This window comes from Odocoileus virginianus, chromosome 33 (assembly GCF_023699985.2).
Source record: "Odocoileus virginianus isolate 20LAN1187 ecotype Illinois chromosome 33, Ovbor_1.2, whole genome shotgun sequence".
Lineage (NCBI taxonomy): Eukaryota > Metazoa > Chordata > Mammalia > Artiodactyla > Cervidae > Odocoileus > Odocoileus virginianus.
The window spans coordinates 1,675,207-1,692,982 of NC_069706.1; the positions used below are offsets into that span (position 1 = coordinate 1,675,207).

Genomic DNA, 17,776 nt, shown 5'->3' on the forward strand with positions numbered 1-17,776 from the left:
AGAACAGACCTGGGAAGAGAGCTGACAGATTCTGCCAGATTCGTCCTGGTGGGTGAGGCTAATGCCCTAGGAGGAATCAGGCATTCTAGATCTGCTACCAACCAGCCCAGAGAACCTGGGACAAGCTCCCTATGCTCAGCTGGCCCATCTGTAAAATGGGCCAGCAGTTCTGCCCACAGTCCTCAGTTGATGGAAGGGTCCACCTGGAAACAGACGTGAAACTTCCTGGGGTCCCCCCACCCCAGGGATGGGGGCAACAGAGCGGGCCATCCACTCCGGCCAGGGATATGAGGATGCAGAGGCGTGGGACCTGGGCAGCCCTCCAGGAAGTTGGGCCTGGGAGAACGATACCAGGAGGAGGGGCCGCTGAACCAGCAGAATTGCTGAGGCTCAGCCTGGAGTGGAGTGGCTGCCTCACTGCAGCCCGGGCTGGCCCCCTGCCCAGCTGCACAGCAACCTCTCCCCTCCCCTGGCCGCAGTGCAACCCCCGCTCCTGCCCACCAGCTATGTGCCCTGCCAGGGGCTCCCTGGTGCCCCCCCCCCCAGACCCCAGGGCCCTGGGGTCCAGTCCCTTATGTAAAAAATGGTGATGATGAACGTCCCCTCCCGGTGGACTGCTGGGAGCATGAAGTCTGAAAGCTGCCATGGTTTCTATCATTCTCAAAGATGCCACCTCTGTAAGTGCTCAGCTGATGCTTAGCGCATGGAAGGGATCCGCAACCATGGGTCGGGTCTCCCCTTTCTGCCCAGCAGGGATGCTGGAGCTACTCAGGCTGGACAGGGAGCCTGGCCTGGTCTCTCAGTTACCCCTAGGCACGGGACATATGCAGCCCTCCCCCCAGTGCCAAGTCACTTCAGTTGTGTCCAACTCGGTGCGACCCCGTGGACTGTAGCCGACCAGGCTCCTCTGTCTGTGGGATTCTCCAGGCAAGAAGGCTGGAGTGGGTTGCCATGCCCTCCTCCAGGGGATCTTCCTGACCCAGGGATTGAACCCACGTCTCTTATGTCTTCACCTGGGAAGTCCCCCACCGAGTCCTCACAAAAATGCAGACTGCTCAGGGCATGCCCCGCCCCGGCCACAGGCCCACGACACCTGGCTGTGTCCCCCTGCCCTCCCCTGGCCCCGCCTCTGTCCCACACTCTCAGGCTTTACGCTGCCCTGGACATCCTTCAGGTGCTCCCAAACCCGCATATCCATCTGCCACTCCCCGGAGCTGCCCTGGGAAGCGCCTGGACTTCAAGAGGAAGATGAGCATGTCTGGGGCGTGGGGGTGCCCGCAGGCAGTCGCCCAGCCAGAAGGGGTGAGGTCAGGGCGTAGCTGAGTCCAGTGGGGTGGGTTCTGCCATGTTCTAACCACGTGCCCTGGGATGTGAGCCTTGGGGGGGGTTAAATTTAATTTTATTTATTTTTGGCTGTGTTGGGTCTTCATCGCCCTGCAGGCTTCCTCTAGTTGCAGCAAGCAGGGGCTGCTCTCTAGTTACAGGGCCGGGCTTCTCATTGCGGTGGCTTCTTTTGTTGAAGAGCATGGGCTCTAGGGCACGTGGGCTCAATAGTTTAGTTGCTCCATGGCATGTGGGATCTTCCAGGATCGGGATGGAACTCATGTCTCCTGCGTTGGCAGACGGATTACCACTGAGCTACCAGGGAAGCCCCAAGCCTCAGTTTTCTCACCTCCTTGGCAGGGTTATTGAGAAGACCCAATGCAAAATGTGGGTAAAAGTCTCAGCACAGTTTGGCGGTTCCTCAAGAACTGAAACGTGGAATTACCACAAGATGCAGCAGCCCCACTGCTACTATATACTCAAGAAAAATCAAAACAGGGACTCAGAAGTACTTGTACAGAAAAGTTCATTGCAAGCATTATTTGTACTAGCTACAAAGTGGAAACCATCTCATCGAGTGTCCATCAATGAATGGAAAAACGGATAAATGAAATCTGGTCCATCCATACAATGAAATATTATTGTTCAGCCATAAAAAGGAATGAAGTACTAACACAGGCTTCGCTTGTGACTCAGCTGCTAAAGAACCACCTACAATGTGGGAGACCTGGGTTCAATCCCTGGGTTGGGAAGATCCCCTGGAGAAGGGAAAGGCTACCCATTCCAGTATTCTGGCCTGGAGAATTCCATGGACGGTATAGTCCATGGGGTTGCAAAGAGTCTGGTCACAACTGAGTGACTTTCACTTTCACTGATGCAGGCTACAACCTGGATGAACCTAGAAAATGTTATGCCTAGTGAAAGAAACCAAACACAAAAGGCCATATATTGTATGAGTTCACTTCTATGAAATGTCCAGAAGAGGTTAATCCATGGAGTCAGGAAGTGGATCACTGGCTGCCAGGGGCTGAGATGGGGTGGGGTGGGGGATGGGGAGTGAGTGCCTAACGGGTGGTGGGGGAGGTGGGGTTCTTTTGGAATGATGGGAATGTTCTGGAACTAGACAGAAGTGGTGGTTGCACAACATTAAGTGCCACTGAATTGTTCACTTAAAAATGGCAACGTTCATGTAATGTGAATTTCACCTCAATTCAAACAAAACATTTGGTATAGCCCCTTCATACAGAATAAGTTCACAAAGCTATGAAAGGTGCTAAAAAATCAGGAGTTCAGCAGGTAAAGAGGCAGAGATGACACATCCTAGGTGTGGGCAAGGGTTCAAAGAGGGTGCAGTGAATTCTGAGACTGCTGTTCACTCGTGGCTTGTGTAGTGGAGAGGAGAAAGCTGCAGGCTTGGCAGGGGCTGGGCCCAGGAGTCTGAAGGGTGATGGGGGACACTTGCAGGATTCTTACAAGGTTCAGGCTTAGGATTTTTTTTCAATTAAAAAATATTTATGTTTGGCTGCGTCAGTTGTGGCATGCAAGCTCACTAGCTGTAAGCTTAGTAGCTGCAATGCGTGGGCTTAGTTGCCCTGCGGCACGTGGGATCTTGGCTCCCCGACCAGGGATTGAACCCATGTCCCCTGCATTAGGGAGAAGGCAATGGCAACCCACTCCAGTACTCTTGCCTGGAAAATCTCATGGACGGAGAAGCCTGGTAGGCTGCAGTCCATGGGGTCGCAAAGAGCTGGACAGGACTGAGCAACTTCACTTTCATGCATTGGAGAAGGAAATGGCAACCCACCCCAGTGTTCTTGCCTGAAGAATCCCAGGGACGGCGGAGCCTGGCGGGCTGCCATCTATGGGGTCACACAGAGTCGGACACAACTGAAGCGACTTAGCAGCAGCAGCAGCCTCTGCATTAGATGGTAGATTCTTAACCACTGGATCACCAGGGAAGTCCTCAGGCATATTCAGAGGACCACTCTGTAATGTGAAGGACAGCCTGGAGGGGGCAGGAGAAGGGTGGTGATGAGGGGGCTGCTCCTGAGAGGGGGTGGTGGTCCACGGGATCCCATCTGGCTGTCACACATGGGTGGGCACCACACACAGAAGAGAAAGCCTTTGGGGGCAGGTCCATCATGAACTGTCTTGGCTGTGGGAAGTGGAGGTGTCTGTGGGACCTTTGATGGACAATGTCAAACAGGGAGCTGGCTGTGAGCTGGAGACAGGGAAGGAAGGACCCAGACAAGGAAGGTACTGAAAGCCCTGGAGAGTGGGCAGGAGCCCCAGGGACAGGGTGGACACAGGATCTCTGGAGGCCACCAGCCTTTAGGGGAAGGCAGAGAAAGAGACTGAACGCGGGGGGCAAGAAGCTAGCAACAGTCACAGGAGCTTTCTAGGAGGAGTGCCGTCAGCCACTGTGTAGACAGACGTGGCAAGATGCACGAGAAAAGTATGCACTGCGTTTGGCAGTGTGAGATGGCCAGTGACCTTGTGAAACTCTCACTGGAGAGCTGGGAGTAAAACATGACAGCTGACAGCAAGTCAAGCTGCTAGTGAGAAGTGAGGCTGGATCTCTGAAAGGGTGCCATCTGGAAGGATGGTGTGGAAATGCTTAGGGAGGGACCTCCCTGGCAGTCCAGGGGTTCAGGCTTCGTGCTTCCACTGCAAGGGACACAGGTTCAATCCCTGGTCGGGGAACTAAGATCCCGCATGCCACATGGTGTGCAGACAAAAAATTAAAGAAACAAAAGAAAAAGAAATGCTGACAGGAAGGACAGAGGGAAGATTCTGGGAGGAAGGTTGCCAGGACGAGGGCCTGGGTGGATAGGCAGGGGACATGGCCTTGGTCAAGGGGCTAGAGGAAGGAAAAGGGGTGCAGCTGCAATTTATAAGCCTGGTGGGAAGATGCCCTGGGAGATGCTGTCTCAAGGATTTTTTTTTTTTTTCTGAGGCCACGTGTGTAGAATGTGGGAAGGCTGGATGAAAGAGGAGGTACGAGGGACCCCAGTAATGGAGGAGTCACTGGGATTAGTGAAGGGACCTGAGGATCCTGACAGGGCCTGTCAGACAGGCCTGACAGGGCCCAGACTAGGGGTTGCCTGATGTAGCAAAGAAAACTACAGGACACCAAACTACACTTGAATTTCACGTAGGCAACGTAAAACTTTTTAGTGTAAGTATATCCCACGCAATATTTAGGCTGTACTTAACAAAACACGTTGCTTATCTGAAATCAACTGCAACTTGATGTCCTGTAATTTACCTGGGAATCCTAGTGGGCACCAGACGGATGGGGGGGGTGGATGGTACCACCCGGCCTAGGGAACCGCTCTCGGGAGGGTGGGGTCCCCGAGAGGGGAAAAGGCTGGGGTCGCTGCTTTCGTCCCCGGGCCTGTACCGCTTCTTCCCAGGAGGTAGGGACCCTCTATCCCAGAGCTTCAGTCTCGTCCCCGCCACCCCCGTCCCTCGCGCCCCTTGGTGTCGCCCTACTAGCTCATCGATAACTCGGCGCTCGGCCTCTATCGACCTGCTCCGGCTCCACTAGCATTCCTGGGCCGCGGCGGAGCGCAGAGCCGCCTCAAAGGTACGGGGGCCGCGGGACGAGGGCTGGAAGGCGACGTCCAGGGGCGGAAAGAGCGCGCCCGGGGGCGCTGGCTCCGCGGGACAGAATCAGGGCGGTCGGCGGAGCGCCGGGGAGCTCGAGGGTCCAGCCAGGGAGCTCCCCCACGCCGCCCCACAAGGCCCGCCGCCGGCCCACTACGCACGCGCGGCCGCCGCACTCAGGCTTCGCTCGCGGGCCGGTGCGCAGCCCTGCGCATGCGCGACCCGCCCCTGCGGCACCGCGGCGTCCGCGGCGCGACTGCCCCCTGCCGGCCGCCGGTGGGAGGGCGTTCCGGCGGCGGGTCTCCGGGCGGGGGAGCGCCGAGCTGTCTCTTGCCGGTTGTCACGCGTCTCCCCGAACCTCTCCGCGCCTCGGTTTTCCCCGTGTCTAAAATGGGGATGATTTCATTATTCCCCAGCACTGAGTAATCTGCTGTAACGTATTTAGGACGTAGGGTATTCCCTAAATACTTCACTCTCTGTCTCTGCTCTAGATGCTCTGATCTCTGGCCCCTGCGGGTCAGACCTAGTGCCCTGTGTCGATCCGAGTCCTTTCGGCAGCCACACCATGAATACGTCTCCAGGCACAGTGGGCAGTGACCCCGTCATCTTGGCCACTGCAGGCTATGACCACACGGTGCGGTTCTGGCAGGCCCACAGTGGGATCTGTACGCGAACTGTGCAACACCAGGACTCGGTATCCTCCGCTGGGGCGATGGGGCGATGGGGCGGGTGGTGCTGGACGGGATGCCCGGTGGGAATGACATGGCACTGAACCCGCTGCGGTGGAAGCTTCGGAGGCTCCTGTTGGTCACCCTCCTTAACAGACCCAGCAGGTGAACGCGCTGGAGATCACACCCGACCGCACCATGATTGCAGCTGCAGGTACCCTGCTCTCCACCCCAACCCCTGATTTCTCCTAGGTCCGTGGGCACAGCCTCACTTCGGTTTGGCCTCTGCTCCTAGGTTACCAGCACATTCGCATGTATGACCTCAACTCCAATAACCCCAACCCCATCATCAGCTACGACGGGGTCAACAAGAACATCGCGTCGGTGGGCTTCCATGAGGACGGCCGCTGGATGTACACAGGCGGGGAGGACTGCACCGCCCGGATCTGGGACCTCAGGTGTGGGGCACCAGGCGGGAGCCGCTTGCTGCCTGGGTGGGTAGGGTGAGGGCCAGGCCAGGAGACTGTCTATGCAGGTGACTTCTTGAAGGCAGATGAAGAAAGCAGGTAGGAAAAAAAAAAAAGAAAGCAGGTAGGGCAGGGAGGCAGACCCACAAAGACCTCCCAGGGAAGATTCTTAGCCTGATCCCATAGGGGGCTCTGGAATGAGCTGCACCAAAGAGCAAGTCCCACCTTGACCAAGGGCCCACGCTTTAGGCCCTTTCTGAGTCACTCATTGACTTCAGGCTGCCCTGGGGAGGTCCGAGCCCCCCAAGTCTTTCCCCTGAGACAGCTCCCATCACAGACAGAGATTAAGTGGCCAGGAAAAGGGTCTCTCAGGGAGGAGGGGGTGCCAACGGCCATGCACCACATTTGGGGTGTGTCCCCCCATCTCAAAGGTCCCGGAACCTGCAGTGTCAGCGAATCTTCCAGGTGAACGCGCCCATTAACTGTGTGTGCCTGCACCCCAACCAGGTGAGGGGGCCGCCCGGGGCTGGGCACCCTGGGACTCTGGAGGGCAGGGTGCTACCTGGCCTCACCTCCCTGGTGCCTCCTCAGGCGGAGCTCATCGTGGGTGACCAGAGCGGTGCCATCCACATCTGGGACTTGAAAACCGACCACAATGAGCAGCTGATCCCGGAGCCGGAGGTCTCCATCACATCCGCCCACATCGACCCCGACGCCAGCTATATGGCTGCTGTCAATAGCACTGTGAGTCCCGGGGAGGGGGTGCAGCTCGGGGCCCAGCTCTTTAGAACCCTGTTCCCTGCAGGTGGCCTCTCCCCCCGAGTCCTGCGTCCCCATTCTGGGCTCTAGCTCTGACTCAGCCCCCAGAGCCAGAACCTTGGGGGTCACGCCTGATGCAGCCTCTTGCTGCCGGCCGTGGCCCACACAGCAGTCCGGGCCTCTCCACCTCCAGAATCTTTCCAGTTGTCCACTTCCCTCTCTCCTCCTGGTCCCAGTTTCCCTCCTCTCTCCCGACAGTGGCTGCAGCCTCTCTGACTTCTTCCCCTGTGACATCTCCCTGTCCCAGTGGCAGAGCATCCTTCAGCAGGAGCACCCAGACTGCCTCCTTCCTCTAGGTTAACACTGAGATGCCCCGGGCTCCTTCCCAGGGCCTCAGGACCCTGCCATTTGACCCCTGGACTCCCATCCAGTCTCCTTTCTCCCTTTAACGGCCATTTGATCTCAGCGAATCAGTTATCCCTCGACATTCCCAAACTGTCCCCTCCCAAGCCTTCGCCCTGCAGTTTCCTGTATCTAGGTGTCCTCGTCCCATCTTGTTCTGCACATTCCAGTTGGCCAAGCGCATCCTTCAGGAAGGCCAGGCATGGCTTCCTGCCCTCAGCCCATCAGGTGTGGCCCCTGCTTGGGGCTGGGTCTCCCAGGTGCTCCCTGGCCCCCAGGTCCTTGTGCACAGCTGCAGTGCTGGATGGCAGCCCCTGGATCTAGGTCTTGCCGCTAGGTATCCTCCCCCGCCTGTCAGACTGGAGGCCCCGGCCTCCCGTGACTGCCCTCCTCCCCCGCAGGGGAACTGCTATGTCTGGAACCTGACTGGAGGCATTGGTGACGAGGTGACACAGCTCATCCCCAAGACCAAGATCCCGGCGCACACCCGCTATGCCCTGCAGTGCCGCTTCAGCCCCGACTCCACGTGTGTGCAGGGCCGGGGGGCAGGAGGCGGTGTGCCTGGGGTTGGGAGCCTGATGCGTTGAGGTCTGCTTGGAGGGCAGCACGGGTGTGCGGGATGGGAGCGGCTGTTGATGGCACGCCTCCTGCGCTCACCCCCGCCCCCAGGCTCCTTGCCACCTGCTCGGCTGACCAGACGTGCAAGATCTGGAGGACGTCCAACTTCTCCCTGATGACGGAGCTGAGCATCAAGAGCAGCAACCCCGGAGAGTCGTCCCGGGGCTGGATGTGGGGCTGTGCCTTCTCGGGGGACTCGCAGTACATCGTCACCGGTGGGCCCCGCCGCCCTGCCCCCTGCCCTGCTTGCCAAGCCTGGGGCTGCTCCCCGAACCCCATCCGTGCTCTCCCTCCCTCCCTGCAGCTTCCTCTGACAACCTGGCCCGGCTCTGGTGCGTGGAGACAGGCGAGATCAAGAGAGAGTACGGCGGCCACCAGAAAGCCGTCGTGTGCTTGGCCTTCAATGACAGCGTGCTGGGCTAGCTTTGTCCCTGGGCACTTCAGGCAGCCGTCCAGGTGGCACCAGCCGGGTGTGTCTGTCCAGCTGCCCAGGTCAGAGTGACACCCATGGGCTGGCCACTTCATCCGAGGCTCGCCAGACTGGACTGAGCAACCCTGGCCCCCCAGCCAGGCTGGTCCACTCTGGGACTTTCTCAGCCCTGGCTGCTTCTGTGGACGCAGCAGGGCTCTTTCCTTCAGAAACTCTGGACCCACAGGGCCTGGAGCCGCCGAGAGTCCGAGGCTGGTGCTCACCCCCAGCCGGGGCCTCCCTCGGCCCCTCCCTGGCCCTGTTTTGCGTCCCTAAGGCCACAGAGAACACTGTCACGGCCAGGTGGAGTGGTTTATTATCCCCGTCCGCCCTCCATGGAGTGGTGACAGGGTCGGCCAAGTGGCTGGCCTGTGTGGCCAGGCTGGGGCTCAGTCTGGGAGGTAATAAAAGCAGACGGACACACAGATGTTGTTCGGGAAGCAGATGTCGATACATAGGTAGATCAGCCGCTGCCTCTGGGACCCTGGAGGAGGGGTCTCTGTGAACCCCACAGGACCCTTCCCCATCTGCCCCCAGACTGTCCTGCGGGAGCCCGGGCCCCTCCGTATAGCCTGCCCGACTTACTCTCTGCGCGTCGGGCCCAGTAAATGGGGGTCTTGGCACAAAGGTGCCGCACGGGAGCCCCGACCTGGGCAGGGTCCACCTCTTGGCTCCCAAGCACTGCCAGCAGCTCCTGGGCGTAGTGGGTGTCCTGGCTGGGGCTTCGCGTTGCCTGGAGCTGCGGAGAAGGTCACTTGCGCTGACCCCGGCTGGGTGGGGCCCATGCACGCTGGGACATGCCGGCGGCATGCCAGCCCTGCCCCAGCTCTTGTCAGCAGCCTCATCCACAGGAAGACAGAGCTTCTGTTCCCCTGAAACTGGAGCCCCAGCCCGCCCCGGGCCCAGGCTCCACACAGGACCCTTTGTCTGGCCCCTGGCCGGAGACTCCTCACCTGAGAGGTGTTCACCATCAGCTGCAGAGCCTCACGGTCTCGGGGTTCCATCAGGCGCAGGAAGCAGGCCCGGTGTTCCGAGGGCCGGTAACAGACGCAGCCCTGGGCAGGCAGGCGGGTGAGGCAGGGCCACCTGAACCCCCCACCCCGCTCCGCCCCGCCCGGCCACTCACGCTCTGCCCATCAAATAGCACTGCCCAGCTGTGGTTGCTCTGGGCTGGAGTCACCCGGATGGTTGCCACGTTCTGGGCCACGTCCACCTGCTCGGTTTGGTTGGACCGGGGCATGCCCGGGCTGGGGAGGCTCAGGCGGAGCGTCTGCAGCGGGGGCTGAGTGGGAGGCCGGAGGTTGCTGGCCAGGCTGGGGCTGCCCCAACACGCCCCCAGCCCCGCTGTGGGGCTCTAACCCATAACCCTTCTGGGTTTCTGATGTCTGTTCCCTGCCCTGGCCCCACTGGAGGGCTGGTCTCTCCTCCCCCTCCTGACTGTCTGAGCCTCTGCCTGGGTCCTGAGAAGGGGCTCACCTGGGAAGGGCTGTGGCTGAAACCAAGGAGCCCTCCAGCCACAGCAGCGGTGGTGGCCAGCGCCAGCAGCAGCAGCAGGCTGGGAGTTCTCCAACGCCCACGGCAGGGCTTGGTCTCCACCTGGAGGCACACGAGTCAGTGGGGCCCGGAGTGGAGGCCGGCAGCTGCGGGCTCAGGGGAGGCAGAGGCTGAGGAATTTCAGGAGACAGATGGTCTTCCTGCCCTGCTGGGCAGCCCTGGGCTTCTGTCCCCAAGAGGGCGCGGGTGGGGGGCGCGCTCACCCTCACAGGCGTGGGGCGCTCAGCCCAGCGGCTCCCCTGCTCCATGCTGCAGCCAAGGGACAATGCAAGATTGTCTGCTGCTCCAGAGTCAGCTGGGAAACCTCAGGACACCTCCGATGAGCCAGTCCTTCTGGCCCCCTCCCCGCCTGACCCCCCTGCTTCCTCCCCAGCCCAGCCACCTGATATCCGGGTCAGAGACGGGACACCTGGAGGGGCTGCTCATCGCTGCCCAGCGCTCCTGACGCCTGGTCTGTGCAGACCAGAGCCTGGGAGCTGGGAGCACAGGGGCCATTGTGGAAGTGGAGGCCCAGTGGCTGGTGCAGAGGGCAGCCCAGGTTGTCCAGGACCTTATAACACAAAGTCTGGTTGGGGGCTGATTTCATTTTCCTGTGGATGCCTGTTCCGTCTCTCAGGTTACCTCTACGCTCTGGGCGCAGGGCCTGGTGTACAGCAGGCATCGGCCAAGTGTGCTCCCCTTTCCTCCCATGCACCCCAGCTGCTTCCCAGTCCCCACCAACGCAGGGCAGCCCGCAGGGGCATGCCCAAGACCAGGGCAGCTTCTAGGAAGTTCACTGCTGGAGGGCAGCCTCCTAGGACCGCCTGCATACTGCAGGATGGTGAGGCCAGCCTTGTGTACACAGACCCCTGCCTGGCCAGCATGGCTGTCTCTAAGTGACCTGTGCCGTGCATTTCCAGCTGTTTGGGGCTATGGATCCCAACACCCAGTAGCTCCCAGCACTGGCAGGTTTCAGGAAGTGTGTGTCCTTCACAAGCTTCACCCCATGACCTCTTTTCTTGGTTACTGTTTGTGCGCCTTGTTTTTCCTGATTCTTCAAAACCTGCTTCTGCAGTGGCCTCAGATGGGGCGGAGTTTCTATGCTCAGAGTCCCAAATCAAATTGGAGTCCCAGAATGGCCTTGTCCTGAGGGTACCCCCTCCCGCTCCCTGGCCGCCCAGCTGTGGCGAGACAGCTGCACCCTCCATGCAGAGGCTGCTGTCCAGGCAAAAGCAAGGAACACCAGAGTCAGCTGCGGTCAAGTTTAATATAACTTTGGGTTCACACAGTGCAACAGGGGTAGGGGGACAGGATGCACAGGCTCCTGGGCCACTGCCCAGCCGAAGAGGGAGGTGTCGCCGGCTGCCGCACCTGCCACGTGCTCCTGGTGTGGGTGACAACGCCCTGACAGGCCTGCTCAATATCTAGACCCACCTTGAGCTGACCTCGCAGAGCCAACGTCAGCACCACCAACCTCACAGGCGCCGCTGCCCTCGCGTTGCCCCTGGCAAGAGTCTGAACCCCAGACGCTCAGGTCTGGGAGGAGCCAAGGCTCAGGACACGCTTTATTGCTCTGAGAACTCTTAGAGAGTGGGTGAAGGAGCACGGTGATCTTGAGGCTAGGAGAGAATCGTGGGCTCTGAGCAGAAGCCGCTAGGTGTGGGTGAGGCACCAGGAAGCAGTCAGCCAAAAGGAACAGCTTCCCAGGCCCTCCCCTACAAGTGCAGCCAGAGGCCCACCCTCAAAGGTCAGCAACTCGGGGAGCAGGCAGAAAAAGCCACGGCCCCCTGCCAAGAATCCTTGGCTAGCCAGTGGACCCAGCCAGTCCTCCAGCTGGCAACTGACAAGAGACACCAGGGTTAAAACAGGTGGCCTCAGGGACCACTGGCATATGACACCTATCCCAACCAAGTGTCTGGGAAGACAGAAAGAGATTTGATTCCTGCTTTGGGGGACACCTCTTTCCTCCCCTACCCAGAGGGAGCCTTGGGTGACAGGCATTTGGCCAGCACATGCCTTTGGCCCAACTGCTGGCTGCAGGGCACGCAGACTTCTTCAGTGGGATTTTCCCTATAAGACAGAGCACAGCTATTAATCATACGCTTATGCTTCAAGTCCACCACCTGACAAAGTTGTTAGAAAGCTAAAAAACAAAAACTTTTGGTACCAATGCTGCTCTGAGCTCCCTGAACGGCAGCCCTGAGTTCAACGACGGCACTTATGCTCTCCTGGCTGCTCGCCAAGCAACAGGCTCAGTCCAGACCGCCTGGGTTTACATGCACGTTTGGAAAGGATGAGGCTCAGCCGGGCTGAGTTTACAGAAGTGCACAACTGCATGAGGGTGGCAGCCCTGGTCTCTAAAACGGAACAGACACTCAGTTGTGACATTGGAGTGGTTTTGAAGGAAGTGTGGGGTGGTGAGGGCAGCACCCCAGACCCCAGAGACAGCGAGGCTCCACCCGAGAGCAGCCCCTTCCTTCGCTCCCACCCTGCAGGTGAAGACCTGAGGCGGTAGCAGGTTCCTCTGAGGACCACACTGATGGGACCCTGGCTTGGTTTGCACAAGTTGCTCACAACAGTGGAAATGATCAGCCCCTCCTCCCCACTAATTCCTGAAACTTTCAATAAATACATGACACCCCTAGACCCACCTCAGTCTCACCAGTAGGCCCTGAGGTTACCTGAATCCTGGACATACACTAAACCCAACAACAAGGCCCACGATCCCCACAATGCCCTCCAAGCTTAAAAGTGCATCTTAAAATATAAGCATCTGTAAACAAAGTCGCCCCCCAAACATTTACTTACAAGGTTAACAACTAGTGCCTCGGCTTAACTCCAAGTAAGCAAACTTGAAGCCACCTAGCTGAGCGATGCTGAAGCCCCACCTATTAATTTGGGTAACTGATTTTCAATTTTTTTTTTATTCTGGAGATTAAAGACACTAAATCTTTAACCTTGAAGGGCAGGCAAAAGGTCGGCTATGCTGTCAACATAGAAGTCAGGGACCATTTTCTTCTTAGCCATGCAGTCACTTTCCTGATTACTTTTCACGTCCCGTAGACTGGAGACGCCCGTGAGGGTCAGGATGGTCTTCAGACCACAGGTCACGCCCAGGAGGATGTCTGTGTCCAGGCGGTCGCCCACCATGACGGTGCGCTCTGGGTGGATGCCGTACTCCTGGGACACGCAGTCGAAGATGAAGCGGCTGGGCTTCCCTATGATGTCGGCTTGGCGCTGGGCGGCCATCTCCACGGCTCGGACCAGACAGCCGGTACCTGCGGGGGCGGAGAGGAAGGGGAGGCGTGCCGGGGGTCAGAGGCCGGGAGGGGCTCGCTGCCCGCCCTCCAGCCTCCCTCCACCCGGGGCGCACGGACCCGCGATGAAACGGCCGTTCTCCAGGGGGAGTCGGTTGTCCATATTGGTGCCCACAAGCAGGCAGTCGGGCTGTTGCAAGTAGCGCACGGCCTTGGTGAGCTTCATGTAGCTGAAGTGCGGATCGAAGCCCACCACGACGGCGCGCACATCGGGCTCCAGGGGCGCGTCCAGCCAGGAGCCGGGGCCTTCGCCCGGCAGCGGCTCGGGCCCCACGCCCACGCAGGAGATGCCCACGGCCTCCAGCTCGGCGGCCAGGGCCACGCTGCCCAGCACGTAGGCCTTGGGGGCCGGCGGGCCGGCCAGGCGCTGGCGCAGGTAGAGCGCGGTGCAGTAGGCCGTGCCGAAGACCTCGCGGGCGGCATCGGGCCCCACCGGGCCGCCGAAGCCCAGGCACCGCAGCTTTTCGGCATAGGCCTCGCGGGTCTTGCTGCTGTTGTTGGTGATGAAGCCGAGGCGCTTGCCGCGGGCCCGCAGCGCCGTCAGGGTCTCGGGCGCGCCGGGCACTGCCGTCTCGCCGCGCCACAGCACGCCGTCGCAGTCGAACAGCAGCGTGTCCACGTCGGCCAGCAGCGCCTGGGCCCGCTCGGCGTTCAGCCGCACGCAGCGGCCGTCGTCACCGCCGGCCTCCGCCTCTGCCATGGCCACCCGCCGCCGACGCCGCCACCGGCCGCCGACGCCGCCGCCGCCACCGGCCGCCCGCTCTTCCTCGCAGCCGCCTGCTGCCGGGCCCGCCCCGCCCCCGGCGCGCTCATAGGCCCCGCGCCTCGCGCGTGCGGCCCATTGGGCCCCGCCTGCGCCAATCCGCCCCCGCCTCCCGCGGGCTGCGGAAGCGCCGGGCCAACCGTCGCGGTCCGCCGTAGGAAGGCGTGCGGCCATTGGCTGGAGTGCCCTAGGCGCCGCGGTGATTGGCTGGCGGGGAGCCAACCGGCATTCTGCGTGGAGCGCTCACTGCGGAAATTCGGCCGAGGAGCCGGAGCACCGGCGCAGGACGTAAGGCTGCTGTTCATTGGCTGCTACGGGACAGCTCGCCCATTGGAGGCGCTTGGTCAGCCTAGGTGACGGAGGCCTTTAATCGAGTGACCCTCGCGTTGGGCCGGCTGTGATTGGCTGGCTTGTCTCGGATCTTGCGGGCGGGGCTATCGCGGGATTGCGGCGGGCGGGGGCCGCTGTCCCCTTTGGGCGAGTCACGTTCGCACGTTTGCCGGGACGGCGCCGGGAGGTGCCGTGGACGGAGTGTCTGCGCGTTGGCCAATTATGGCCTTTCCTGAGAGGCAGGCCCGGGCTCCTTCTTAACAAGACTTGCGTTCTCGTTTCCAGGCCTTTGCAGAATCGCTTTCCCTGTGCTTGGTGGTCATGTGGACGAGTAATTACAGGGCAGTGGAATCGGGGTCTAAGAGAAGGACGTTAGTGCCTAGAACACAGCACTCAGTAACTGGTCGCTCTCATTATTACGTATTACTAACTTTTATGGAGGCGTAAAACATACAGTAGATCAATCCTGAATATTCATTGGAAGGACTGTTGCTCAAGCTGATGCTCCAAAACTTTGGCCACCTGATGAGAAGAGCTGATTCATTGGAAAAGACTCTGGTGCTGGGAAAGATTGAGGGCAGGATGAGAAGGGGTCGACAGAAGATGAGATGGTTAGATGGCATCACCGACTCAATGGATGTGAATTTGAGCAAATTCCAGGACACAGTGAAGGACAGGGAAACCTGGCATGCTGCACTCCATGGGGTTGCAAAGAGTCGGACACACACAAAACATAAAGTGCATAAATCTTAAGTGTGCAGTCTGATAGGATTTTAAAGAGTTGGACACAACTGGGCGACTGAACAACAGGCTTGTGTAAACACAGCCGAGATCAAGGTATAGAGTATTTCCATCACTCCAGAAAGTTCCCTCAAGTCACTATGCGTCCCTAGAGGTTACCACCCCTCCAACTGCTTTTCTGACTCTGTCACCAAAGAGTGAGTCACAACCTCCTTTGCCTGTCCTGGACTACCTTGCAGGAGCTTGCCTGGGTACTCCTGGTTCTTCCTTCTTTTGGATCAACATAGTATTAATGAAATCCACTCTTCTGTGTTTGTTTGTTTTTTAATTGCCACATGGGTCATTGTAAGAATTTACTCTCCTGTTCCTCACTTGATGAAGATTTGGGTGGCTTCCAGTTTGGAGCCATTGTAAGTAATGCCTCTATGAAGGTTCTTCCTATACGCTCATTTCCAGACATAGGCCCTCATTTCTCTTGGGTAGACACTTAGAAGTGGAACTGCCAGTTCATACAGTAGGTGTAGTTTTCTCCTCATTACTTTCACTAGAGCCAGGGGGCAGACTAGCAGGTCTCAGCTTCACAAGCACTTACGCTGTACCAGGCAATCCAGACCTCCAACTCCAAGTGTGTCGAATCTCTGCTCCTCTCTTGGGTCCCAAGTCTCCATAAAGTCTACTCTGGGACCCGCCTCACCCCCAAACCCATGAGGTAAAGCCAGTAATCTCAGTACTCTTAAGGCCCTGCTTGTTCCCCTATGGCCTGTTGTTTGGTCTTGGCTGGTCTGGGAACCACTGGAGGACAGGACCATGGGCCATAAGGGCATGGTATACAGGGTTCCACTCCTAGCTAGTGGGTATGCCAGGCAGGGGTGGGGAGCACCTTCTTTCTCTGTCTTCCCATTCAGTTTCATTGGTGGATCTGACCATGGAAGAACTGATTTGACAGAAGGTCACAAATCCCACTTTACCACCCAGAGACAGTGTATGTGGTTCACTGGCAGAAGTGGGAAACATTGCTCTGTCTAGCCAGGGCTGACTAGTACAATACTTGCTTGGTTGCCTTGGTTTACTGGCAGTCAGTAAGCGTCTAGGCACTGAGCACTGCATTACCTTGTCAGAATCACAGGACAACTCTCAGAGGCGGGGATGATTCATGTGCCCATTTATAGATGAGGAACGTGAGCCACAGTCACCAACTGGACAATGCAAAGTTGGGATTAAACTCAGTGGACCCCAAAGCTGACCTGTTTCATTTAACATCCCCTGTAGGTTGTAGGGTCTGAGTTGGCATGGCAGGAGAGATGGAATGGCCAGTATCAAGAGAGCAGATGGTTATGGACAAGGTCCTGAAGGAGGTTGGAAGGGATGGCACCCTTTACTGGGGAGGACTGTCCCTGGAAGAGGTGCGATGTGTCTGGATGGGAGAGGTACACAGCATGATGGCTTTGTGTCCCTGACACACAGTAGGTGCTCAGTGTACGCCTGCCAGGGTCAGGTATACTGACCCAGGACAGTGCCAGGGTCCTCTCAAGTGAGGAAGCTGGGCAACAAGCGGAGTGGGGCATGGACTTAGATGGTTCAAGGACATACACTAATCTTCACGGCATTCCATGGATTTAAATTGTATTAGGGAACTTCCCTGGTGGCCCAGTAGTTAGGAATCCACCTGCCAATGCAGGAAACACCGGTTTGATCCCTGGTCCAGGAAGATTCCACATGCTGTGGGGCAACTAAGCCCACATGCCACAACTACTGAGCCCATGCTCTAGAGCCCGAGAGCCGCAACTATGGAAGCCCGTGTAGCCCGGAGCCCATGCTCTGCAACAAGAGAAGCCACCGCAATGAGATGCTTGCACACTGCTGCTAGAGAGTAACCCCTGCTCTTTGCAACTAGAGAAAGTCTGCATGCAGAAATGAAGACCCAGCACAGCCAAAAATAAATGACCTAAATTATATTTGAAACTACCAACAGCCATTAAATTTGTGTTTTCACAGATATTCTCCTTTCTAATGAGCTAAGCAAAAAAAAAAAAAAAAAAGTGGGGGGGGCATTGAAAAAGGACTGAAGGGAATTCCCTGGCAGTCCAGTGGTTAGAACTACAAGACTTCCTTGCCAAGGGTGTGGGTTTAATCCCTGGTTGGGGAGCAAAGATCCCACAAGATGCACCTGCGGCCAAAACAAACAAAAAGTCTTTAAAACAAAGAAAAGGACTGAAGTGGCAAAAAAAAAAAAAAAAAAAAGGAAAAAAAAAAGAATGCAAAAGGAAAAAAAAAAGAATGCAACTTAAATAATTCTCAACGTGGGATTGGTTGAGTAAATATAAGTACATCAGAGGACTGGAGATTAGCCGCCATCATGGAGGGTGATGGGTTTCCCTGGTGGCTCTCAGCAAAAGATCTGTCTGCCAATATAGGAGATGCAGGATCTGTCCCTAGGTCAGGAAGATCCCCTGGATCTTCCAGGGGATACTGGCAACCCACTCCAGTATCGTTGCCTGGAGAATTCCATGGACAGAGGAGCCTGGTGGGCTACAGTGCATGGGGTTGCAAAGAGTCAGACCCGACTTAACAACTAACACTTTCACTTTCACTTTGGAGGATGATGGAGTTTTTGTCAGGGTCTGGCCATAGAGAGGCTGGTGTTGACTATCAAACACACAGTGTGCAGCTGGAGCCCATGTGAGGGCAAGCTGGGAAAGGAGGCCACCTGGGGGAAGGGAGACTTTGGGGAAGGGAGAAGGCCTGCCCTGGCCACTCTGCCTTCCAGGGACTTCAGG

The 17,776-nt window shown here is 58.1% G+C and overlaps 3 protein-coding genes across 3 annotated transcripts; 1 reads left to right on the top strand and 2 right to left on the bottom strand.

Moving 5' to 3' along the window:
* Positions 1-4,808: 4,808 nt before the first annotated feature.
* Positions 4,809-8,740, top strand: MLST8 (MTOR associated protein, LST8 homolog). The gene is made up of 9 exons (XM_020908619.2): positions 4,809-4,912; positions 5,424-5,626; positions 5,763-5,814; positions 5,896-6,058; positions 6,499-6,574; positions 6,659-6,811; positions 7,630-7,754; positions 7,898-8,061; positions 8,151-8,740. Exons 2-9 carry the CDS (start codon positions 5,498-5,500, stop codon positions 8,267-8,269), a joined length of 981 nt encoding a protein of 326 aa, XP_020764278.1. The 5' UTR covers positions 4,809-4,912; positions 5,424-5,497; the 3' UTR covers positions 8,270-8,740.
* On the bottom strand, positions 8,614-10,117 carry BRICD5 (BRICHOS domain containing 5). The gene is made up of 6 exons (XM_070461095.1): positions 10,073-10,117; positions 9,792-9,926; positions 9,442-9,597; positions 9,269-9,370; positions 8,901-9,054; positions 8,614-8,799 (listed from the first exon to the last, which is right to left on the bottom strand). Exons 1-6 carry the CDS (start codon positions 10,115-10,117, stop codon positions 8,705-8,707), a joined length of 687 nt encoding a protein of 228 aa, XP_070317196.1. The 3' UTR covers positions 8,614-8,704.
* A 2,636-nt stretch (positions 10,118-12,753) lies between these two features.
* Positions 12,754-13,987, bottom strand: PGP (phosphoglycolate phosphatase). Its single transcript, XM_020908591.2, has 2 exons — positions 13,226-13,987; positions 12,754-13,126 (listed from the first exon to the last, which is right to left on the bottom strand). The coding sequence occupies exons 1-2, from the start codon at positions 13,863-13,865 to the stop codon at positions 12,801-12,803; spliced, it is 966 nt and encodes a 321-aa protein (XP_020764250.1). The 5' UTR covers positions 13,866-13,987; the 3' UTR covers positions 12,754-12,800.
* Between the last annotated feature and the right edge of the window lie 3,789 nt (positions 13,988-17,776).